Raw genomic sequence first — 27,045 nt, forward strand, 5'->3', positions numbered from 1 at the left:
ATTTTCATTTAACACCATTGTATTTGGTTTCTCATTCAAACAAAATTGCATTGTGTTAAACTGACAGTTGCGTTTTTACCTCAACTCAATATTTTCATTTAGAAAGAACATGTTTCAGTTAAGTAGGCCGAACAATTGTTCAATTTACTTAAGTTAAGTAAATTAAATTAATCCAACATAATTATTTTCGTCCACTCTACTTAATCCATTTGAGTTACATAAATGATTTTAGTTGTTTTAAAACTGCATTATAGAAACCAGGGACAGGATTTCCCCTTCCCATTTTGCTTTGCACAGGACTGGACACGGAGAGAAAATGTTGAAATAAAATGTTACTGTATGCGTTTTTTTCATCAAGATGAAAAAATTGGAAGACTTGTTAATGTTTAATAACAAAACCATCATCTGGCTAGCCAATAAAATTTTGTAAAAGGTTTTCTTGTTAGATAACGTATACAATGTAAATTTTGTAAAAAATTGTATTTCACTAAATTAAAATAATCAATTAAAATGGATTACTTGTTTTGGTTTTTGTTTGATATTTTACAATATTTGAACTTAATCTTTTTGGACAAAATTAAGAACGTTAACTTGATTAAACTAAATGGCATTGAATTAACCTTATGTAACTTAAGTTTACTGAAATAAACAATATTAATTCAATTCAACATAACCCAGTTACCTGTTGACATAAAAAAGTTAAGTAAAACGTAAAATGTTGTGCGGTCTGCAGTGGTCAGTCTCCATCAAAAGTGCTCCAAGGAAGGAACAGTGGAGAACCGGCCACAGGGTCATGGGCGGCCAAGGCTCATTGATGCACGTGGGGAGCGAAGGCTGGCCCGTGTGGTCCGATCAAACAGACGAGCTACTGGAGCTCAAACTGCTCAAGAAGTTAATGCTGGTTCTGATAGAAAGGTGTCAGAATACACAGAGCATCTCAGTTTGTTGTGTATGGGGCGGCATAGCCACTGACCAGTCAGGGTGCCCATGCTGACCCCTTTGTCTTGTGAGAAAAAAAACAAAAAAAAACATCAAGAGTAAAATATTCAGTGCATTAAAACACCAGATTTATTTGCATATAATTGCATGATTTGAAACAGTAACCGAAACTCACAGAACAAAATGTGACAGTGTTACAGGAGGAAAAAAATATGCATAGCTGTTTTCACATTGATTATATTTGTAAAGGGATACTAAAATACTTATGAACAGAAATAGAAAAGCGTCAGCTCAATTTATATGATAGAAAATCTCTAAATAAACAAAGGCACAACATTCGACCAGTGTAAATGTGTGATTAAAACAGATAAGGACATCATATGATCCCTAGATTTCCACCGCACGTTCTTTTGGCACAAAGCGATTAGGAGCAAAACGAACGACAGGACGGATTATTACAATTGAGTTATCAAGAAAAGTGAATTTAATAAAACAACGATCCTCTACTTTCAAAGTAGTGTTCTCTCAACAGCGGATGAGACGGATCTCTGGCACATCGGGTCATATAAAAGCTTTCACATAATAAACACTTGCTGGTATATTTGTCCAATGCATCCGATAAATCATATTTGCAATCAGGTATCCAGAAAGCGGCACCATTACAATAGATATCAGGGACCGTATATATAGATTTAACGCTCTTAATCGCAAAATCACTTCTATTCCAGTGACAACAAGTTATAAGAAAGTCTTCATCTGTTCACCCCTTCGTAACTTCACAGCAAGTTTTCAAAACTTGCCCTTTAAAATTATTGAAAGACACTTAAGACTTCCATGCAAAATGAAAAGAGAGAGAAAAAAGAATTAATATACTATAATATCACAATAGCATAATACAGCAGTTACAATATTGTCTATAATTGTCTCAGAGAATGAGCAAGACAATATCAGATATTAATTTCCCATCATATCATGTACTGTATTCAAGGGTTGAGAATTGCACAATATTGTCACAGATACGTAGATGAACAATATCACATCTTTGATTTCTATTAAGTGGATCATCAGTGGTTGTGGAGTAACTGTTTTGTTAATAAAACCTAAATACAGTCATTCATACAGAACATTTCCCAAGATTTCATATATGACCGGTTCATTCAAAGGAATATTATGGGTAAAAAAAAAAAAAACATATATATGAGTGCTGTCAAATTGATTAATCGTGATTAATCTAATCGCATCTAACATAAAAGTTTGTTTACATAATATATGTATATATATATATATATATATATATATATATATATATATATATATATATATATATATATATATATATATATATATATATATATATATATATATATATATATATATATATAAATAGATATAAATATATATGTCCCTTTGTATGTCTGTGTGTGTGTGTGTGTGTGTGTGTATGTATGTATGTATATACTGTATACACACTCATATATAATATATACATACATACACACATATTATACAAACAAACTTTTATGTTAGATGCGAATAATCCCTATGAATTGATTTGACAGCACTAATATATATATATATATATATATATATATATATATATATATATATATATATATATATATATATATATATAATATGCTATAGTGCTATCAAATCGATTAATTGTGATTAATCGCTTCTAACATACAAGTTTGTTTACATAATATATGTGTATATATGTCCCTTTGAATGTGTGTGTGTGTATACTGTATACACACACTCACACACATAATATTCATATACATTCATACAGACATACATTATGTAAACAAACATATATATATACACACATATAAACATATATTATGTAAACAAACTTTTATGTTAGATGCGAATAATCATGATTAATCGATTTGACAGCATTATAGTATATATATATATATATATATATATATATATATATATATATATATATATATATATATATATATATATATATATATATATATATATATATATATATATATGCTATAGTGCTGTCAAATCGATTAATCATGATTATTCACATCTAACATAAAAGTTTGTTTACATAATATATGTTTATATATATATATATATATATATATATATATAAACACGTGTGTTTATACAGTATATACATACACAGACACACAGAGACATATATATATATATATATATATATATATACAAATATATATATAAATATATATACATACATATATATATATATATATAAGCACATATTTATACACACTTTTATATTAGATGTGATTAATCGCGATCAAATATATATATATATATATATATATATATATATATACTGTATATAAATGTAAAAGGTGTAAAAATGAAGGAAACGTGTTTACAGTGGATCATATCATGGTTAGCTACTTTCAAAACTGTAAATGCATTTTTCCTTTGATTTAACAAACTTAAGGACGAGCAGAAATTGTGGTAATCTTAGGCTAAAGATGCCGTCCATAAAGTACGAGTTGCATTTAACCCCACATTTTCCTTTAATAAAATACAACTTCAACATAGACACAACTCTCAGTCACAACTTCAACACGGATTAGAAATGTCATGTTATATCTTGTATGCAAAACTACATGTTTAGTATACTTTAAAAGTCTTTTAAAATCAGTCAAATGTGTAATACAAAACAAGGCACTAAAAGTAGCAATATGTCGAGGTGGAAATTCACTAAACTGACGCAGATAGACGTTTTCATAACTGTCAAGAACACGTCCGGGTCATATTTCACTCCAAAATAGAAATAAATTATATTTTGCTTAAAGCTACACTGTGTAACTTTTTTAGTTTATTCTTAGCTAAAAACACTTAGTTCTTTCAAAAATATATGTGCTCATTAATGTATATTTACTTCTTTCAAGCAATAAAGTATTCTCGTAAGTTTATAATATGCCATTGAAAATACATACGGGTGAGGGGTTCGAATGCAGGTCGCCATGTTGCCCCTCCATCTTGAAAGTACATTAGCCAAAGAGGGACATACCCGTGAATTCAAGCTTTGCCTTTCGTGTTTTAACACTCGATGGCACCGTGTCGAATGTGGACGAGGTCGAACTGGAAGCCATGTTAATCTTGGACTAAATCGGCACCGTAGGAGTTAAAACGAAATCTGAATTGAGAGGAACAGAAACTAAAATTCACTGGATGGTCATATACCTTTTCACCACTAGATGGGGGAAAATATCACACAGTGTAGCTTTAAAAGAAAATGACGTCTATTTTAGGTCTATTAACAATGAAGAATTTAAAAAAAATAATACAAATATTATTAGATTTTTTTTAATAATATCACAGTAATAAGAATTAGACATTATTCCATCACAATAATGAGAATTTGGGTGGAAAATGCGTTTCATTTTTCCAAAAAGAATAATATCTTAATAGTCCTTTTTAACGCAAAATATAATTTGTTATTTTTTCTTTTGATTTGGGGCTGATATATGGCCTGGATATTTGTTCATGAAATTCACCCAGCAATTATTGGCTCAAGTTGGTTATTCAGTTGATTCCCAGTCGTTGTTTGTGTCTCAAACATTCATTTCCCATCATCCCTCCTGAACCGTTCTCTTCATCAAAAAGATTCACTCCAGCTCAACCAGTGAGCAAAATACATTTTTCACACACTTTCTCGAAACAAAACGCTAGTTCAAACATCTCCTGAACTTTCCTCTAATACCCTCTAAAAACAACCTTGCTTTTGAGAGCACGCATCATGTCACCATCTTTTCAACCTGACCAGCAACGTCATGTGGGGATGTCGAGAGTCAGACACATCAACCTGAACGCACACAATACAACATGCAACCTTTACACCAAATCATACTCAACACACACACTCAGTCGGTCAGTCAGTCTAGCTGAACAGCTTGATGAAGCAGCCCTGGCAGTAAGGCTTGTCGTTTTGCTCTTTGAAGGTGCCCTTGTTGAGCTGCTTCAGGCAGAAGGCACAGACGAAATGCTCGGGGTGGAACTTCTTGCCCATGGCTGTGATGCAGCGGCCCGTGATGGGTTTCTGACAGCCGGAACACAGCGACCCGCGGCGGGAGTGATAATGGACCTCACAGTAGGGCTGACCGTCGTGCTCAAAGAAACTGCCGTTGACGAAGGGTGTGAAGCACTCCTGAAACACACCCAAAACACATGATTACTCATAAAAGTAAGGATTTAAGACATTTTTAGTCTCTTCTGCTCTCCAAGGCTGCATTTATTTGATCAAAAATGCTGTCAAAAATTTTAAAACTCTGAAATATTCATATCTTCAGTGTCTTCAGTGTCACATGATCCTTCAGAAATCATTCTAATATGATGATTTGCTGATCAAGAAACATTTATGATTATTGTCAGTGTTGAAAACAGTTGTGCTGCACATGAAATATTTATTTCAGGATTCTTTGATGAACAGCATTTATTTGAAATGTAATCTTCTGTAGCATTATAAATGTCTTTACCGTCACTTTTGATCAATTTAATGCATCCTTGCTGGATAACAAAAAAAGATTAAACGCTTGAATGGTAGTGTATCATGGTTTTCAACATTCATAAATGTTTTTTGAACAGCAAATCCTCATATTAGAATGATTTGTGAAGGATCATGTGACACTGAAGACTGGAGTAATGATGCTGAAAATTCAGCTTAGATCACAGAAATAAATTACATTTTATAATATATTCACATCAAGCCTGCCACACTCGTGTTCAAAACTGAAGCTGACGCGTCTTGATCGGCCCCAGGTGATTGGTCCCAGTACAGCTCATAAACCCCGCCCCTCCATGTATTCGAAGGGACAGTAGACAAACTGAATCAAATTACACTTCAAATAATTTTTTCCCAAAGATAGCTTCTATCATTTTAGGCAGTTTTTATAATGATGATTTAATTTCAAGTGTTCGTTTTTTAAATAAGTTTAGTTTTAGTTATTTGATGATATAAAAACGTCATGATTGACAGCTGAGATTGACGGCTTCTCTGAGTGAAGTTGTCACTGAGGCACTAACAGACTTTTTTCGGGATTTTCGGGAGGAGATAGGAGCTTAAGCTTTAATTTCTACATTTCCATAACTCTTTATTTCATAATGAATTGTTCTGTGAGATTGTGGGCGGGCTTTTGATATCGCAGCTCTACTTACTTCCTGCTCTCTACTGCGCAGACTCGGCCCTCAATCTGCGCAAGATGTCAGTGCCATATTCTGACCTCCGGAGGCTTCAATTACTTCAGCGGAAGAGAATGAAGTTGCGTCGCCCATATTTCTTTTACGGTCTATGGTTCAAACTGGCAAGCCTTTAAACGCATTTAATTGACAAACTTCATGAGGACGCAGGTGAAAGTGATCTGGCTTCAGGGCTTGCGCGCGCCGCCTGTGTGTGTGTGTGTGTATCAGTGCATATAAGAACGCGATTAACTTACCTGTATAAACAGTGTAAAACATGCAATTACCATAGTAATACTGAGCATCCAGATTGTATAAACAAAGATAACTGCTCCTGAATCTTTCCATGTGCCTGCAAACTGCACTTGATGTGACTGATGGGCGGAGTCACATGACTAAAATATGACTACGAAATAACCGACATGGGAAAATTACACTGGTTAGAGGTTCTGAATTTCGGTTTCGATTACTTTTCGATTAATCGTCCAGCCCTATATTATCTCATAATTTGGCAGCAGGTTTATTAGGCTGCTGTCACTTTAAGACCTGACACACGAATCCATTACACTGTTACACATGCGTTTTCTTTCTCAACTGTTTACATTCACTGAAAACAGAACTGACTGTGTTTACATGAACACTTGCCTGACATTTTGACATTAATTTGTGTGTATTTGACTGAGCAAAAAAAAGTGCTGAGAGGCGGCTTATACGTGTGTACTTTGGGTGTGAGCACAAAATCTCTGGGAATGAGTAAAAATAGGTGCAATATTCATCCGGAGGAAATTAAACTAGTGAGTGAGGGGAGGTGGACTTTGCATGTCAGAGAGATGAGAGAAGAGATATCGTGAAGAGAGAAAGTGATATTGTGTGTCTATTCTGTGGAGAATGAGTGGAAGTGTTTCAGATATTTCAAATATCTATAAAAATCTATATTTTTGACAACCCTACCGTAACCATTCTGTTTAGTTTTGTTCATGGACTTTCAGTTTGTTTTCATGTCACATGTTTCTTTGTTCCGTTTCCCGACACTCGGCTGTCTCCCTGGTTACCGTCATTGAGTTCATTTCGTTTCTCGTTTCTGTTCGCTATTTAGGCCACATCCACACGAAGCCAGAGCTTTCCCTATCCAATCTTTTTTTCCCTTGTCTCAAGAAATCGTCTCGGGTTATGACTATAACCCTTGTTCCCCGAGAAGGGAACGAGACACTGCGTCGTCGAGTGACAACACTCTGGGAACGCCCTCAGCGTTACGCATCTGAAGCATGAATGAAATCAAGCCAATCTGATTGGTGGTGCGTCGTGACGTAGTAGATGACGGCATACCCGGAAGATACAAAAAGGAAGCTGATGCAAACACACACTAGCTCTTTTGCGATGAAGCAAGCGCTCTAGCCGTGATAGGTGTGGCGACGAGACGCAGTGTCTCGTTCCCTTCTCGGGGAACAAGGGTTATAGTCATAACCAGAGACGTTCCCCTTCGAGGGAACTCGCACTGCGTCGTCGAGTGACAACACTCTGGGAACGTTAATACCCACTAGGCCACACCAAGTCACCCCACGTCCCAGTGTGAAGCTGGGTACCCAGGCACACTTAGGACGCAAGAACTCGAGCACCAGGCGTCACCGGGAGGTGCAGACTGTAGAATCTTATGAAGGTGTGCGGGGTGGCCCACCCGGCCGCCTCGCATACTTCTTGAAGCGAGACGCCAGAAAGGAGGGCCACTGAGGAAGCCATGCTCCTGGTGGAATGGGCCCTCACGGCCATGGGTGAAGGCAAATTGCGCACCCTATACGCCGTGGCTATAGCCTGGACGATCCAGTTACTGATCGTCTGAGTTGACGCAGCCAGCCCCTTCTTGGGTGAGCCAAAGCACACCAACAACTGGTCTGACCTTCTCCAATGGGAAGACTTCTCTAGATAAATACTCAGAGCTCTGACCGGGCAGAGCAGATGAAGTCTCCCCTCTTCCGCCGTCAGGTGGGGAGGGGGATGGAAAGCCTGAAGAACCAGGGACCGGGCTCCCTGAGATGGAACCTTGGGAATGTAACCCGGTCTAGGGTAAAGAATGGCCCTTACTCTGCCGGGGGCAAACTCCAGGCAGGTTGGCGTGACCGCCAAGGCCTGGAGATCTCCCACTCTCCTCAGAGAGGTAATGGCGAGTAGGAAGGCCACCTTCAAGGTCAGGTTCTTAGGCTCAGCCAGCTCCAGTGGCTCGAAGGGGGCCTCAGCCAACCCTTCCAGAACCACCGCCAGGTCCCAGGTTGGGACTCTGGAGCGAGCTACCGGCCTCATCCTCCGAGCCCCACGGAGGAACTGTACAACCAGGTGGTGCTTCCCCAAAGGTCCATCACCTAGAGGTGCGTGGAAAGCCCCAAGGGCAGCCACGTACACCTTTAGGGTGGACGGGGTAAGACCAGCGGAGAAGCGATCTTGGAGGAACTCCAGCACTGAAGCCACTGGGCAGTTAACTGGATCCACCTCACGCTCTCTACACCAAGTGGAAAATACATTCCACTTGAGGCTGTACAGTCTCCTGGTAGAAGGAGCCCTGGAGCTGAGTAAGGTCTCGACTACCTCTGCTGACAGGCCCGCCTCTAGGTACTGAGCCCCCTCAGGGGCCAGACCCAGAGGCTCCACAACTCTGGCCGGGGGTGATGTATTGTGCCCCCTGCCTGAGAGAGCAGATCCCTCCTCAGAGGAACCTGCCATGGAAGGCCGTCTAGCAGAGCTATGATATCCGAGAACCATACTCGAGTGGGCCACCGGGGTGCTACTAAGAGCAGGCTGATGCCCTCCCGGCGGACCTGCTCCAGAACTCCCGGGAGCAGAGCGATCGGGGGAAATGCGTACAGACGCAGCCTCGGCCACGTTTGCATCATGGCATCCAGCCCTAACGGAGCTGGATGCCTGAGAGAAAACCACAGTGGACAGTGGGACGTCTCTCGAGACGCGAAAAGGTCCACTTCCACTGGGCCGAATCTCTCGCACATGGCCTCCACCACCTCTGGGTGGAGTTGCCACTCCCCGGGCCTCAGCCCCTGCCTCGACAGGATGTCTGCTCCCTGATTTTGGTCCCCGGGAATGTATATCGCCCTGAGGGACGATAACTTCCCCTGGGACCACAGGAGGATTTGATGCGCCAGTCTGCATAGAGGGCGCGACCTCAAAACCCCCTGGTGATTCAGATCCGCGACAACCGAAGTGTTGTCTGAGCGTATCAGGACATGGTGGCCGTGGAGGTCCGGGTAAAAGCTCCTCAGAGCTTTGTAGACCGCCAGCATCTCCAGGCAGTTGATGTGCCATGAAGAATGCCGGGTCTCCCACAGACCTCTCGCAAACCGGCCTTCCATGACCGCGCCCCAACCAGTGAGGGAAGCATCTGTTGAAACGGCTTTCCGGCAACATGATGCTCCCAGCACTGGTCCTTGGGACAGGAACCAAGGTTTCCGCCATATGACGAGGGAACGAAGGCATTTGCGCGTTACCCTGATCATACGAAACGGATTTCCCCGCGGGGAAAACCCCTTGGCCCTCAGCCACCACTGTAGGGATCTCATGTGCAGCAGGCCAAAAGGTATCACGTTGAACGCTGCTGCCATGAGCCCCAGCAGTCTCTGGAAATGCTTCACAGTGAGGCTGCGGCCTGGCTTCATTCTGGAGACCGACGCCAGTATGGATTCCACGCGCGCGGGGGACATTTGTGCCCGCATCGACGTGGAATCCCATACAACTCCCAGGAACGTAGTCCGCTGGGAGGGCGTCAACACGCTCTTTTTCGTGTTGAGTCTCAGCCCCAAGCACCTTATGTGGGCTAGAACGACATCTCGATGCCGAACCGCCACATCGCGCGACCTGGCCAGAATGAGCCAGTCGTCGATGTAATTTAGTATACGGATGCCCTGGAGTCTCAGTGGAGCCAGTGCTGCATCCATACACTTGGTGAAGGTGTGAGGGGAGAGTGCCAGGCCGAAGGGAAGAACCCGATATTGGTACGCTTCGCCCCCGAAAGCGAACCTCAGGAACTTCCTTTGGGTTGGAAGGATGGAAATGTGGAAGTATGCGTCCTTTAGATCTATCGTGACGAACCAGTCCTCGGACTGGATCTGACTCACGATGGCTGGAATTGTGAGCATCCTGAACCTGAATCTCCTCAGAGACCGATTCAGGAGCCTGAGATCTATTATCGGACGCAACCCACCATCCTTCTTGGGAACTATGTAGTACCGGCTGTAGAACCCGGAGTCCCTGTCCGCCAAAGGAACCCGCTCTATGGCTTCCTTGGCTAACAGGGCTTGTACCTCTTGTTCCATAACCCGAACCTGCTCTGGGCCGACCACAGTCCGGACCACCCCATTGAAACTCGGGGGAGGAGAACCGAACTGCAGCCTGTAACCCAGCTCTACAGTCTGCAGGACCCATGTAGATACACTCGGAAGGCATTTCCATGCGCCAAGATAATCTACTAAGGGAACCAGCCCCCCTGGGGGGGCAGCTCTCAGCGATCCAGCCGCAGCTAGGACCGCTTGGTGGCAGCCTTCTTCGCCTGAAGGACGGTCCTCAGATCGGCCTTAGGCTCGGAAGGCTTGCCACGAGAGCGCCGCCTCTTTTGCCAAGCTCCCTCAGGAGGGGCGCGAGAAGCAACGCTCTCTTTCTGCACCTGCCGGTGCGAGGAGCTAATAGACGGCAGAGACTGTCCCCTTGAGACAGCCTTCCCCGAGGAGCTGGACCGACGAGGGAGGTATTGCTGGAAGGCCGCCGCCTGTTTTCTCACCTCCTGGAACCTCTCGACGACGGTGTTAACCGCGCCGCCGAAAAGTCCAGAAGGCGAGACCGGGGAGTCTTGGAGAAAGTGTTTCTCTCTCTCCTTCATCCCCGACAGGTTTAACCAGAGATGTCTCTCCACACAAACCATGCCCGCTATGGAGCGGCCGATGGAACGGGCCGTCTCCTTGGCAATGCGGAGAGACAAAATCGGTGGCCTTCCTTAATTCGAGGACATCGTCCGGAGACGGGCCCTCGCCCTCATCGAGCTCCTTGAGGAGGTCGGCCTGGTAGGCCTGCAACACCGCCATAGTGTGCAGGCAGCTACCAGCCCGCCCAGCCGCCATATATGCCCTACCCACCAGTGCAGATGTATCGAGCGCTGGTTTGGTAGGCAACACCGGGGCCTTCAGGGACGAAGCGGCCTCAGGAGAGAGGTAGCTCGCGAGAGACTCCTCTACCCTTGGCAGCGTCCCATAACCCTGTTCGGCCGCCCCCAGTACGTTACCGTAGTCGAGCTCCACATCACCCGTCTCGACACTCAGCACATCCGACTCCTCGGAGCCGGATAGCTGCAGCATCGGGTTCTCCGCCCCGCGGGAAGAAGCCGCCTCGCGGGCTTCCTCACGGGGCGGGAGAACATCGGACTCCTCGGACGAAGATAGGGAAAGTGCCTCAGCAGTCCCGTATCCTGTCACGAGGTCCCGTTGCAAGCCCCATGATCTACGGCGCCGCTGTGCCTCAGCAACAGCGGGCCCAGAACCCTGGCGCTCGCGGGCTTGGCCGGCCTCATTGAACACGGCCACACATGCTGTCACTCACACAAACACACAATCTCTCTCTCACTCACTCACTCACTCACTCACTCACTCACTCACTGTCCATATCATAGAGCCGCCCTAGCGTGCTGCACACCCAGGCATTGCACACACAAAAGGTGTGTGTCCGTGCCCGAAAGGAATCGCGGACACGGATGCACACACCTCGTGAACTGTTACCCACTAGCCATACTTCTGAGATATATTTTGTGACAAACAACACCAAATAGACAGACAAAATGACATATAGCGCTTCGCTGAAGAGCAAAAAGCTAGTGTGTGTTTGCATCAGCTTCCTTTTTGTATCTTCCGGGTATGCCGTCATCTACTACGTCACGACGCACCACCAATCAGATTGGCTTGATTTCATTCATGCTTCAGATGCGTAACGCTGAGGGCGTTCCCAGAGTGTTGTCACTCGACGACGCAGTGCGAGTTCCCTCGAAGGGAACCACAAAACCACTGAAACCGACTCAAAATTATATAGTATACATGCCAGGCCAGTGTGTGGCGCTGTAATTCTGCCACAGAAATACACTAATAACGGAGAAGAAGAGTTGTGGCTAGAAGGGGCACAGCAATGGTAGGAAGCGAGGCAAAATCTCATGATAAAATAACAATAAATAAATTTGCTACTTACCAGATTGTGTTTTATTAACGCCTTCACCTATCCCAACCCTAAACCTACCCTTACAATAATGCAACTACAGTAATTAAGCGACGCAATATTGATGTGCGCATGCCCAGTGCCCGTAGTTGTATCCCTTTCTAGTCTTAACCGTGCGGGACGTGGTGTGATGACATCACCGTTTCACAAAATATACGGATTGGCTTTTACACACGAAAATGCAAGGGTGTCGTTTTCAGATTTATCCACTCTGGGACTCTGGGTCTTTCCCAAACCAAAGCAGCAAACCACCCAAAACGACTATTCTTCATTACGCTACACTCACCCTGCACACAAAACACTCTGGATGCCAGAGAGAGCTCAGGGCAGAGATGTAGTTCTCAAGGATGGCACGAGCACAGCCGCCACATTTAGGAGCGAAGAGGTCAAAGTAGTCTTTACGACAGTACGCCTTCCCGTCCTTCTCATGAAACCCTGAAAAAAGCAGAGCAAAGACGCATTTCTTCTAATAAGTGTGCAATAACAAAAAAACAAAGAAAAATTGAGATAAGTGTTTACTCGCCTTCAGGACCAAAGAACGCCCCACACTGGGCACAGAAAAAGTGTTCAGGATGCCACGTCCTGTCTAACGCCGTAACCACTTTCTGTGAGGTGAGAAAAATGAACACTTATTTTTTGGTGGGGGCTTTGCATTCACTCAAGCATCAGATTCGATGTGCTTTTTATTGTTAAGACTGAAAAATCGAATCGATTAATGAAGAAACAAAATGTTTTCTCACATCCAGTATGGGTCCGTTACAGTAGTAGCAGCGCGGAGAGAATAAATGATGGTAATCTCTCTCGCAGTACGGCTGTCCTTCCCTCTCAAAGAAGTTTCTGGAACCAATCTCCTCCTGACAGTGTGTACACACAAAATGCTCTGGATGCCATGTGCGCCCCATGGCAGTAACTACCTGTACAGAAACACACACACACACAACCTTTGTTCAGATGTGTCCAACTATTTCTCCATTCAATTCCTCTCCTCTATGTGCTTGTGGTGTAGCTCTCTGGCTCCCTCACCTGGCCAACAATGGGTTTGCAGCAGGCGCCACACACTCCTTTAGCAACCGTCTGCACTCCCAGCTTGTGGAGGTCAGACTGAAGACTGCCCAGCATGTTGTCTAGTTTATTAACTTGCCCGTGTGGACCCTTCCCCTGGGCCATGATCTACAGACAGGACAAAAGACAGAGGATCAAAGGAAACAGTCTTCAGTACAACATTTTTACACACAAGTATAAAACACAGGGAGCTTTTTAAGCACCTAAACCTTAAAAAAATTGAGTTTTATATGAATATAAAATTGTTTTGGCAATATCCCACTACAAAGAAGAATTTTGGACAAAATTATACCAAAACCGAATTGTGACAGTATTTCAGATTTTATGATACTGACAGCATAATTTAGTAAAAAATTTAAATCAAATCAAATCATTGTCAGACCCTTAATCAATAAAATATGTTCTCAAACCAAGTGCTTGGTTCAAACTCTCGCTGATGTGCATCTAATTTAATCTAATATTTATGACCAGGGTAAGAAGCTGAGTGATGCGCACACACACACACACACACACACACACACACACACACACACACACACACACACACACACACATACACGCTGTCTCTCACACACACACACACACACACACACACACACACACACACACACACACACACACACACACACACACACACACACACGCTGTCACACACACACACACACACACACACACACACACACACACACGCTGTCACTCACACACACACGCTGTCACTCACACACACACACTCACACACACACACACACACACACACACACACACACACACACACACACACACACACACACACTCACTCACTCACTCACTCAGTCACTCAGTCACACTCACACACACTGTCACTTACACAAAAACACACAATCTCTCTCTCTCACACACACACACACACACACACACTGTCACTCACACAAAAACATACGCTCTCTCTCTCTCTCACACACACACACACACACACACACACGCACACACACACACACACACACACACACACACACACACACACACACACACACACACACACACACACACACACACACACACGCACACACACACTCTCACTCACTCACTCACTCACTCACTCACTCACTCACTCACTCACTCACTCACTCACTCACTCACTCTGTCACACACACACATACACACACACACACACACACACATGCTGTCACTCACACAAACACACAATCTCTCTCTCTCTCACTCACTCACTCACTCACTCACTCACTGTCACGCACACACACACACACACACACACATGCTGTCACTCACACACAAACACACGCTCTCGCTCTCTCTCTCTCACACACACACACGCACACACTCTCACTCACTCACTCACTCATTCTGTCACACACACACACACACACACACACATGCTGTCACTCACACACAAACACACGCTCTTTCACTCACTCACTCACTCATGCTGTCACTCACGCACAAACACACGCTCTCTCGCTCTCTCTCTCTCTCACTCACTCACTCACACACAAACACACACACATGCACGCACACACGCTCTCACTCACTCACTCACTCACTCACTCACTCACTCACTCACTCACTCACTCACTCACTCACTCACTCACTCACTCACTCACTCACTCACTCACTCACTCACTCACTCACTCACTCACTCACTCACTCACTCTGTGACACACACGCTGTCACACACAAACACACGCTCTCTTCACACACACGCTCTCTCTGACTCACAAACAGTTACACACACACGCTGTCACTCACACACAAACACACGCTCTCTCTCTCTCACTCACTCACATACACATGCACACATACACTCTCACTCACACACACGTTGTGTTTTCATGTTTTATGGGGACATACCATAGACATAATGCTTTTTCTACTGTGCAACTGTATATTCTCTCCCCCAACCCTAACCCTACCCCTACCCATCACAGAAAACTATCTGCATTTTTACATTTTCAAAATACATCACAGTATGATTTCTGAGCTGTTTTCCTCATGGGGACCAAAAAATGTCCCCACAAGGACATGCACCCTTACCAGGACCACACACACACAACCATACACAAACATCTCTCCAAGCCCTCAGGCATACAACGTTCAATACAAATCCATCAGTTTTGCGAATTTTCTAGGAGAGGACAGTATTACAGAAGCTTAGTCAATGACAGCACGTCTGCACCTGCAATGGAGGGAAGAGCGGGTCGTACTCCGTCTGGCAGCCCACTGACGCCAGCACTTTGGGCGGAGTCACAGAGGCAGGTGGCGGGGTGGGTGTGGGCAGGGGTGCAGGGTTGGGTTTTGGGGAGAAAGCTAGAACTTCCACAGGTTCAGGGGTCGGGGGCTTGGGTGGAACTGGAGGTGGAGTTGGAGTTGGCTGGGGGGGAGGTGGGGTAGGCTCTCTTGGAGGGGGGGAAGGGGCAGGTGGTGGGGGAGGAGGAGGCAAAGGAGCAGGAGCTAATTTGACCGGAGGGGGGCGTTTTGGTTCTTCAGCAGGGGGAGGGGGGCGAGGGATTGGGGGAGATTGGGGAGGTAGGATCACCTTCCTCTGAGGAAGAGGAGACTCAGGAGGTATGATTATCTAGAGGAAGACATCAATTAGACGAGAGAAGAGAGAGGAAGAGATGGAAATGAAGAAGAAAGAAGCAGGTGATTACAGAGAAACTTAAAGGCAATTAAGCAAACAGAATTTAATGGAATGGTCTGAATCCGCAAATTCTTCCCGTCTACCTTATCCACCTCTCTGTTGTGGTCTTCCCGTGAGCGTTTGGGGTTGGACATGACGATGACGCCTTCTGTGAGCCAATCGTCCGGCTGCTGCTTTTTTGGACGATCCTTACGGGCTATTCCCAGCTTTCCTTGCAGTTCCTCAATGAGCCGGTCCTGGGAGTTGCTCTTGTGGTAAATGAGGGGGCCCATCTTTCTACGTATCAGGCCATCTCGGTACATGGGGTGGACATTTTGAATCTCCTTGGTGCGTCTAATCACTGATTTGATCTGAGACAGCGGTAAACTTCTTGAGATGCCAGACGCCTGAAGAATTGTTACTTATTGTCCAAAGAAGCCAATCACAACAAGCAGGGATCTAGGGAAGCATTCAGATGCGATCCAGTTGCAGAATCCGTTAGACATTTCTAGCATGAAAACGGTGGTGGTTAACACTGGTTATCAAGTACACAGAGGTACCACTGGTTTTCAAGCACACACAAAGCAACAATTAAGTGCATCTGCTTTTCGTACATTTACAATTTACCATAAATAAAGTGAATATTAAAGAATAAGAGGAAGGTAACTCAGGGTGCAGAGTTAGGAACAGTTACAACTTTTAGCCAACTGACTCAAATGTTTAATTTACATGCTGGCAAATAATCCACTACAAGCCTTGTTTGAAATAACTCCAGATCACACAGCATTCTCAATCAACAAGCATTGCAGTCTCATCCATACGTGTCCTGAGGCTGAGATCCTGTCCAATGTGCCAGCCATATGGAGCATGGGAAGGTCCATTTGACCGTCTGGAGTTCCAGGGCAAGACGACGGAGTGAGAGAGTCATCCATCCAGCTTGCTTCAGTCATGGGGGTCATGGAGCCATCAGGTCCTTCATAGGCCATCTTCAGCTCCATGTCAGCCCAGTCAAGATCACTCCTGCAGTCCGACTGATCCTCCAAGAGCCCGTCCCCCATTTCACTCTCTGTGTGTGTGTCAGGATTGATGTCGCTGCGATCCACCGGCATTATTGTCTCCTCGTATACTTCTGGTTGTGCTTCAAAAGTGAGCCGTGAAGCTGCTGATGATGTAATCTCGTTCTCAGGCCTGCTGAAGCTCATGGCGAGAAGTTTATCTAAGGCGTCGTCAAGAGAAGGCTCATAGGTGGGTTGTTCAAGCCTAGTGGGATAAGGGTGTTTGAGAGAAACAGCCTGCTCAGGCTGTCCTGATGATGGGTTTGGGCTTGGAGACTTGGGAACCGCTAGAGATGGGGAAGAGGAAAGGATTAGAGGAGGTGAAACAGCTTTGCGAAGAGACAGAGATGGTGATTCAGAGACTGTAGGAAGTGGGGATCTGGGAAGCGATGGCACTGGGCTCAAAGGTTTTGCTTCAGAACGGGAGAGATACAGATCAATAGATGTTGGTGTCATCAATGGACTAACTCTTTCAGAGGTTCTGTTGACCGCTGGGGCACTTGTTGGACTAGGAGACTTGGCGAGAGGCGAATAGGAGTTCAGAATAGAGCTTGTCAGTTTGGCATAAGGGCTTCCCTCCCTGACAGGACAAAGATCCCGACCTCCAGGTGCGGTGGTCGTGGTTATAGTCTGAGACAGAACCACAAGAGACTCCACTTGGGAGGAGAGCAGGGAAGCAGAAACATCAATGGCAGAATCCAATCCGAGGTCAGACACCGGAGAAAAACGAGGACTGGATGCTACAGGTGGAGATAGTCGAGAGGAAGGCTTACCACTAGATAGAGGAGGCACAGCCCCCGGTTCACCAGATTCCTCCACAATGTGCAGGTCAAAGTTTAAAGAAGGGGAGAGACCTGGGGAATATCGACTTGGTTCCACTGGGCGGCTAGGGGACAGGGATTTGGACACGGCAGTCGTAGGAGGAGGGTGGATTTCAGCAATGGTAGTAGTTTGCTCAAACAGTGGCTCAGAGTTCAGGGAGCCTAAGGAACTTGGCTGGAGGACATAAAGAGGGCACAGGGGAAGAAAGAGGGGAAACAGAAGAGATTGACAGATTAAGGGAGGCAGAGAATGAGAAATAATTAAGAAAAAGCTTCAATGAGATGTACAGAACAGCTGAGGGAAAAACAGAACAGATTCTGGACACAATGTTGAAGTAATGAGATGAAACTGAAGCTAGAAGTCATAGATGAGCAGGAGGTCAGAGGAAGACTGAGTTTCCCAACAGCAGCATAAGCCCAATAAGATTATATACACCATTTGCACCAATGGTCTCAACAATTTGCTTACAATGTTTTTGGGAAACGTAGTCCAGATTGTCGAGCAGTAAGTCCTGAAAATAGATCACCCAAACAACATAGTTCAACACACATTCCCAGACCCACTGTCTCTTCAACTCACTTACACTGTCCTAGTAAAGCCATTCCATGTCACACACGCACACATATACACCACACCCACATTGCTCTGCACCTTAAAATCGGATAAACAGGCCATGAGCTCGTCCAGTTCTCGTGTAGCAGAGGTGGCTGATATTCTTCCCTGCTGCTCGGAAGGTGTGTCCACCTGACCGTCCGTCAAATCAGCACAAGGGCTTGGCCTGTGCACACAAATTACGGCATTCCATTAAAACCCACAATGCAAATCCATGTTCCTCCATCTGGAGATGGATGTGCTGGTGATCTTACGTTGGGGAAGGCACAGAGCTTTCCAGCTCATTCAGAAGACTTTCCACAGTGGGGCGACCATCTTCTGTCCCCTTTGTTCCGTTCCTCTGAGGTTTGTCCTGTGCTGCTGGTGTCAGTGTAATGCCTGGGTGGGCTCCATTTTCCTGTATATAGTGGGCGACACTGCAAGGTGGCAATGGAGGTGCTGCATCCTCTGCAGAGAGGAGATTTCAAAGTACAATTACATCTTATTTTTTGCATTACTTGCACCACTAATGATTAGAACAAGCTTTAAGTGTGTCTCTGTGTTCACCTGTACTGGAGAAAGATGGGGCATTTTGCTGTACAGCATTAAGTTCCAGAAGAAGGCGGTCCAGTTCTGACAGGTTGCTGCCCAGGGCAGAAGTCATGGCTGTGGACGATGAGTCTGAATGCTTCTGCTTGTTAGGAAAACTGGACAAATAGAAATGCGCCAATAAGGGTTTAATTATACATAATAGCAGGTCATAGAAAGTACCCAGACAGCAACTTGGTGTCGGCCCAGATCCGGCACACATCTGCTTCGCATGGAATCCACATGTACCAGATGTGGGCCGGACCTGGGCAAACACTATGTTGCTGTCTGGGTAGGGCTGTGCGATTAATCATAATTGATTTTTGATTTAGATTTTGGCTTCCAATGATTATGAAAACAAGATAATCGAGGTAAAGTGATTTTTGTGCCACTGCCACATTCCGTCCAGTGCACCTTGCTTTCCATCACAGCGCTCCGTTTTCCGCTTTCGTTTCTCCCAAAAAGCATCCAAATCAGCCAAATAAGCGAGGGTTGTAAAATGCAGTCTACTATTGCTAAACTGCAGGACGTATTTGACATTAACCAGTGTTAAAAGCTAACTAAGCCGCAAAAGAGACACTGTTCCCCAGGCGGCTTTCTGTGCACATGCTCCGAACGCGGATACGCAAGTGGGCTTCAGATACGCATCTACACCAAGCCTGGATGCGAGACAAACTAAATGAAATTACACTTCAAAACATTTTTTCCCAAAGATGGCTTCTATCATTTAAAGCAGTTTTTATCACGATGATTTCATTTCAAGTATTAGTTTGGTTTCAGTTAGTTATTTGATTCTATAAAAAAGGGGGTGTGACGTAATGATTGACAGCTGAGATTGAGTGAAGTAATCACTTTTTCCGGGATTTTCGGGAGGAGATTGGAGCTTTAGCTTTAATTACTACATTTCCATAACTGTTTATTTCACACCAACATAATGAATTGTTCTGTATGTGAGAATGTGGGCGGGCTTTTGATATCGCGGCTCAACTTCCTGCTCTCTACTGCGCAGACTCGGCCCCAAATGTCAGCGGCTTCACTTTTCTTCAGCGGAAGGTAGTGAAGGCACGCCGTCTATATTTTGTTACTGTCTACAGTCTAAACGCGTCGTGTACACACAAAAAAGTCAAAATGCCTTTTTTTGGAGAGTATTCACATAAACACAGAGGGTTATGTCTTAAACAAAAACACACACAGTTGTAATAGTATATTGGATCCGTGCAGCTCTTAAAGTGACAGCAGCCTAATAAACCTACAGCAGTCTGTCATTTATGATAATCAAACAACAGATAAGAAAATCACTCACTGATCTTGACTGAATAACTTAAGTAGCTTTAATAAGGATTAATCTGTATTTAAAGTGTACAGTGTTATTTTACATATTTGATTATTAATTGTTTGAATACCACTGTTAGTACGTCTTCCTGTAAAACTTAAAACACTGTTTATTTCATTTGTATTTTCGTTCTGCTGTATTTGTTTGTAAATAGTTTCTTTGTTCTTATTGTATTTCTGACTGTTTACTTGTCTCATATAATTATTTTGAGGACCTTTTTCTTACATTAGTTAACCTGGCATTAGTTTTTGCTCAAGTATCAATAATTGTGAAATTTTATGGATATTTAAAATTACTCATATCATGAAATAAGACTTTGATCATATCGCCCGCCAATTATCAAGATTAAAATTTTTGTCATAATCGAGCAGCCCTAAATATATTATGATATTATGGTGGATCACATCACTGAACGACAGATTTTGCTTGACTATTATCAGAATGAGCTGTCAATAATTCTCATCTGTGGTACTGTAACTCACCTATAAACGTGGTCTTCTTCTGTATGAGATGCTGGTGGACTGCTGTCCCGAGACAACGTGCTTTTATGAGCAGAGCCCAGAGACTGAATTTAAACAGAAGAAAAACAAAATACATACATTTGTATGCAAATCTATACTGAAAATATAATACATTTCAATGCATTGATTCTCAACTGCCGTGTTAATTTTTTCATATTGTTGGGCCAGTAAAGTTTATTTTAGTATTTAGTAATTTTACAATTTGTTGGTTTTATTGTACTGCAGTGGGCTCTGGAAAATAAAATAAAATAAATACTTGTTACAAAAATATCTGAAAATAATCTGCATGTCAATTGACCATTAGCCAGAAAATCAGAGAACTATTAATACATATTTTAGGTCAAAGGCTGACAAAAAAAGTTTGTGAATCCTAAATGTTGGATCACCACTTATTGCCCAATGTAAAATATGGGTAGTAAGTAAAATCAGTTGAAAACCATAGATAAACTACATATTTGAACCCATATGCAATAACAAGACACACTGAGTTGATGTGAATTTCTTATTTTGGAAAGGCCCAATATAGTTTGTGCTGAACCTGTTGTGAGGAGTGCTGGGAGTCCGGCCGCGGGGACAGGGATCCGTTCAGGGCCTCAGCTGAGGGCGGAGGGGGCAGGGGCGGAGGAGGGGAGTCATCCTGAAAAAGGTGCCCTCCGGTGGGGTAGGAATATGGCGTCTCCTCAGGTAGAAACACTGGGCACTTGGAGATATGGGCAGTGGAAGACTCGAGATCTGCAAGCAATGCATCTGTGCAGAAAGACGAAAAAAAATCTTAAGAAATAAGAATAAAATCCTTATTAAATTAGTCAAGGTTTTTTTTTTTCACCAAAAAGTCATAGTTTAGTTTTGCATGACCTCCCTCTGACTGTCATAATATAAAAGTCTGTTTTTTCTGCTCTATCTTTAAAACAGATAGGAGGGAGTTTGGCGTAACAAATGTTAAAGTCCTGCTGCACTGAAAATCAACTTTTAATGTTTTTTGTCTATGTGGTGTTTTTAATGGCAAATTCATAAGTCAACACCACTACTGAATATTTTCTCCTTAAAGTGAACCAAAGACAGTCTCAAAAAAGGGGGATTGAAATCGCTGGTGTTTCTGACGTTTCCATTACCCTTCAAATTGCGCAAATAATTGCGCCCATAAATGCGAGAATTGATTTTAAAATTCTTATTTTAACATACAAGGCACTTCATGGGACTGCACTCGAGTATCTTTTTTGATCATCAGTCCTTATATTCCATCATGCCAACTCTCTTTCACTTCACCAGCCTTATGTAAGCTAAAGACCATGGGGGAAAGAGCCTTTTCATACAAAGCACCCAAGCTATGGAATGTGCTTCCTCTGCCCATCAGAAACGCACCAACGTTGGGTCATTTTAAAAAAAGTTGATAAAGACATTTATTTAAGACTGTTTAATTAATTGTTGTATTGCTTTTGTTGTTTCTGTTCTATTTTTACTGTAGCACTTTGGGTTTAAGAAAAGTGCATTATAAATAAAATGTATAATTAAATTGAAATTGCGAATTGAAAATACGCCCAATGGAAATGCGTCAATTTAGCAAAAACTCCCATATATCGCAAAAAAAAAAAAAATGTTACGCTCGCATGAGGCGGTTTTTCAGGCAATTCGAAAAAGGAAATTTTTTTACGCAAAAATGCGATGGAAACGTATTTACAGGTCACCTGGTGTACGTAAAAGTTGATTATTATTCACAGATGGTGTGGTGCATTGGTGCATTCCTTTGTTTTATCAACACTTAAATATGCCGTAAATAACGGCCCAATTCAAATGTTTACGTGCCTTTCTTCTTTTTATTTTTTGAGCGGTGATGAAATATATTGCTCTTGTAAATACTTGCTAGCATTTAAAGAAATATAAGTCTAGAAATGCATCCAAATTACAGCGAAGCACAACCGCACGGTGCTCTGCAGGGGTCAAAAAGGATATAAACAGTGTTATAACAGTGAAAACATGGAAAATTTTGTAACCCCAGAGTGCATTCTGGACGATGGGGCGGGGCGGCACATTGGGGCGGGGCGACACATTGAGGCAGAGCTACATGTGTTGCCCCGCCCATATTTTATTTTCCAGTCATAGTTTGCTATACACACACGCAGTGGTCAAAAAGAATATAAACAGTGAATTTTGAAGTAATCTCTTCTTGTAAACTCAGAGATGTGGATTCAGACCATGGTGTTTGTCCAAAAACAGTAGGTAAGTCAGCCAGGGATTTTTATGCGGGTGGTGGGAGAAAAACACTCACTTTCTGGATTCGGACGGCAATAAAATCACAGACTAGCCCCTGTAAATGATGAAAATACCTTATGACCCCACGAGAAACAATTACCGTCTGAATAGGGCTTTAGTTTGTAGAGAACGATAATATGTTTATGTAATAATGCAGCTAGACACATGATCAAAGAGGAAAGTCTCAATGAACAGGCTTAAAAATAAGAGGCAGTAGCATGATATTCCTCTCCAGCAGAGAGAGAGAGAGAGCGCGTGTCTCCAAACACAGATATGATGTTTGCTTGTGCGACTCATTTGTGCATTCCAACCTTTCTAACCATGTTACTAAATACAGTCCTTCAGCGGCAGCCACGCCAGCTGTAACGCCTCTCTGAGGGCTGTTTCTCACAGAAACTCAACGGTTCGGTTCAGTTGAAAACCATAAGAGGGTTTCAGGTAGTCCACTACATATTGTACCTAACAATAGTTGGTCTTTGTGTCTGTGTTGTGTCAGCTGGCAGGTAAAAGCTGTTTGTGATGTAGCGCAGAGACCCTGTCAACACATCCGTCACATTGAGCTGATGTCACGCACTCCTCTGGTCCTGCAGTAAGAGTTGAGCTATGAACCCAGTCTGTCTCTCATCAAAATTCAAAACCAATATCACAGGCGTTCAGCTCACTGCAGACGGTCTAGGGACGAGCCGCGTGACAGTTTATACCCCTTTAAAACATCCAACATCAAGCAGAAAACTACAGTTCACTCAGCAAATGCTGTTATTGATGATGAATGACAGCTTTGTTGATTTTAATAGCAGGAATCTATTTTTGAACCATTGCACTCTTGAACTCACTTTTACAATGGCTTTGAATGCGACCAATCCAACCACACTTAAAAGGAACACACCACTATTTTTGAAAATAGGCTAATTTTCTGACTCCCCTAGAGTTAAACAGTTGAGTTTAACCGTTTTCAAATCCATTCAGCCGATCTCCGGGTCTGGCGGTAAAAAACTGTAAAACTCAACTGTTTAACTGAGCCTATTCACAAAAATATTGCGGTGTTCCTTTAAATGTGCCACTTATTTGAGTCTTTTGTTTTTTTTTAACTCAAATCCCCCCGTTTCACAGACGAGGCTTAAGTCTAGTCCAGACTTTCTCATATCTTAAAATTTCTCAGTGCCATTGTTTTGTCTCAAGATGCACAACAGTAATGCTTTTTTCTAAGGCATGTTTATAAAAGCTACTTAAATGTCCTAACGGTCTAATCCTGGTTTAGTCTTAGCACTGTCTGTGAAACCGACCCTAAAAAAACGGTAGTTTAGCAGCTAAAAAATTGGGTGTAGAAACAATTTTCAAAAAACATTTTGGGGTTGAATTTACAGGAACATTAACTATTTTTGTGATATACCTTTATCATTATAAAAGGTTTTGGCCATTGAGTCCATGCCTACTGTGAATCCAGCCTGTCCTTTACATGCACTCAAACGCCAACAGGCACTCTGGAGAGACAGACAGAATCTCAGACATGCTGCTAGTCTAAAAGGGCCTAATAAAGCTCTTACCTCACTCTTTTCTAATGCACCTATTCACCCATTCATCCACGCGGTCAATAATAGCCTGGAGACACCCAGCCGTCACATACCGTTCAGGCAGAGATCTCCTCCTCATACGCAGCACGCGCGGGGAAAGAGCGGCGTGACGCTGGCGTCCTGACAGCGCAGCGAGACACCCGAACTACTGGAACTCTTACTTGAGTAGACACATCAAAACCAACCTCACAGCAGCCAGACGCTATAAAAAAATGCCACGGTTGAAGATCAACTATGACGAGATAGTAAATGAACACCTAGAAAGTTCAGAGATGGGTTTATGAAACACTTCACTCTTTAACCTCTTAACCTGCGCCCCTATTTTTGAGAATTTTCTGAAAACGACATACCCAAATTAAAATGTCTGCAGCTCTTAAACCCTATGGTCTATATTCATTAATCTGGTCTTATTTTAAACTAGACACTTGAAAATAACTAATAAATAACTCAAAAGTAGTATAGGAACAGTATAGGAGTAAAACAAGGTAAAATATACATGAAAGTTACTTTAATGTTAAAGGCCAGAAAATAACCTAAATATAAAACTGAATGTCTAATCATGTGTGAGGATGATACTCTCAAAAATGTAGCTTCTGTAAGCTTTTAATGTCCAGAAAAGTCTAGGCGTCTTTTCAAAAAGGCCATTTATTTCAGAACATTTGTAATTGTAAAGAGTCGTTTTTCATTCAAATAAATCTGCAATTATCTGATCATTATAATGGATATACAGTTACTGAAAAACTAAAGCAACTATTTATAGAATTTACAAAGTGTAAAAAACTCATTTAGTTGATAAGAAGTGTCAGTCGTAGCTGTTATTTTCATTTAATATACCATTTTGAAAATGGCAATTTTTGAGTTTGAGAAAAACGAGCTGTTTTGGGCGTGTCTCCTTTAAATGCAAATGAGCGGCTGATATCCCACAATCCTGTGCTTTCCATTCTGTGACAGTTGAGCTGGGAAAAAAAGATGGCGTCTGAAAGTTGCGTTTGCTGGTCAGTTTGTGTGTAAATGTACGTTGTTAACCAACATTTTCCACTTCTGATGTCATTTCTAGCGAGAAATTACTAATGTAGTAATCAAATATTTGTTTAGTTCTCACCAAAGCTCTCTCTATTTTGCTGTAGATCATTAAACGGTTACACTGCCTAAGAAGTCTGACCGAAATTAGTTTTGTGAGGTGCCTTCATGCACAAACACTGCCTTACAAGCCATTGTCTGATAAGGCAGCGAGGCAACGAGTCAGCTGCCTAGGTTTTCGGATGCAGCCAATGAGTGAGTCATTGAATCATTCACTCAAAAGAGTCGTTCAAAAACACTGAATAATCCAGGGAAGTCTTCATGAGTGAGTCATTGACTCATTCACTCAAAAGAGTTGTTCAAAAACACTGATTCATCCAGAGAAGTCTTAATGAGTGAGTCATTGAATCATTCACTCAAAAGAGTCGTTCAAAAACACTGATTCATCCAGAGAAGTCTTAATGAGTGAGTCATTGAATCATTCACTCAAAAGAGTCGTTCAAAAACACTGATTCATCCAGAGAAGTCTTCATGAGTGAGTCATAGAATCATTCACTCAAAAGAGTTGTTCAAAAACACTGATTAATCCAGAGAAGTCTTCATGAGTAAATCATTGTTTTTGAACGACTCTTTTGAGTGAATTATTCACTGATTCATCCAGAGAAGTCTTAGGCCCTGTCCCAAATGTCACACTTCATGTACACTTTTGGTCTTGTGGACTTACAATGGACGCTGTGTGCGCGTGTCCGTTAAGTCCACGAGACCGCAGTGTCCCATTTGTCATTTTAGGTCTCAGAAGGGTGCTCGTGAGCTCCCCCTTTGGGGTCGATATGCGCCCTTGATGCGCACTTCTGCCGAGCCCGCACTGGTGCGGGTCACGCAGCGGACTTCTTCCCAGCAGTCAAAGCGGCGTTATGTTGTGAAAGTGCGGACTCAGAGGAAGACCGTGAGGGTTTAGGGTGCCATTTGGGACAGGGCCCTAATGAGTGAGCCATTGAATAATACACTCAAAAGAGTCGTTCAAAAACACTGATTCATCCAGAGAAGTCTTAATGAGTGAGTCATTGAATCATTCATTCAAAAGAGTCGTTCAAAAACACTGATTCATCCAGTGAAGTCTTCATGAGTAAGTCATTGAATTGTTCACTCAAAAGAGTAGTTCACTCAAAAGAGTCGTTCAAAAACACGGATTCATACGGAGAAGTCTTAATGAGTGAGTCATTGAATCATTCATTCAAAAGAGTCG

General features: G+C 43.0%; 1 protein-coding gene across 1 annotated transcript in view; it reads right to left on the reverse strand.

Annotated features, from left to right (window-relative positions):
* Nucleotides 1-3,439: 3,439 nt before the first annotated feature.
* pxnb (paxillin b) overlaps nucleotides 3,440-27,045 on the reverse strand; it is an 81,426-nt gene continuing 57,820 nt past the window's right edge. The window contains exons 2-14 of the mRNA XM_079826493.1: nucleotides 21,497-21,705; nucleotides 20,920-21,002; nucleotides 19,084-19,223; nucleotides 18,792-18,984; nucleotides 18,577-18,703; nucleotides 16,870-18,099; nucleotides 16,153-16,419; nucleotides 15,605-16,003; nucleotides 13,393-13,539; nucleotides 13,110-13,283; nucleotides 12,893-12,974; nucleotides 12,656-12,804; nucleotides 3,440-5,092 (exon numbers count right to left, since the gene is read on the reverse strand). Coding sequence (XP_079682619.1) covers nucleotides 4,826-5,092; nucleotides 12,656-12,804; nucleotides 12,893-12,974; nucleotides 13,110-13,283; nucleotides 13,393-13,539; nucleotides 15,605-16,003; nucleotides 16,153-16,419; nucleotides 16,870-18,099; nucleotides 18,577-18,703; nucleotides 18,792-18,984; nucleotides 19,084-19,223; nucleotides 20,920-21,002; nucleotides 21,497-21,705 — 3,467 coding nt within the window. The 3' untranslated portion in view covers nucleotides 3,440-4,825. The remainder of the gene's footprint in view (nucleotides 5,093-12,655; nucleotides 12,805-12,892; nucleotides 12,975-13,109; nucleotides 13,284-13,392; nucleotides 13,540-15,604; nucleotides 16,004-16,152; nucleotides 16,420-16,869; nucleotides 18,100-18,576; nucleotides 18,704-18,791; nucleotides 18,985-19,083; nucleotides 19,224-20,919; nucleotides 21,003-21,496; nucleotides 21,706-27,045) is intronic.

This window comes from Gobio gobio (assembly GCF_949357685.1).
Source record: "Gobio gobio genome assembly, chromosome: 10".
NCBI classification, from domain to species: domain Eukaryota; kingdom Metazoa; phylum Chordata; class Actinopteri; order Cypriniformes; family Gobionidae; genus Gobio; species Gobio gobio.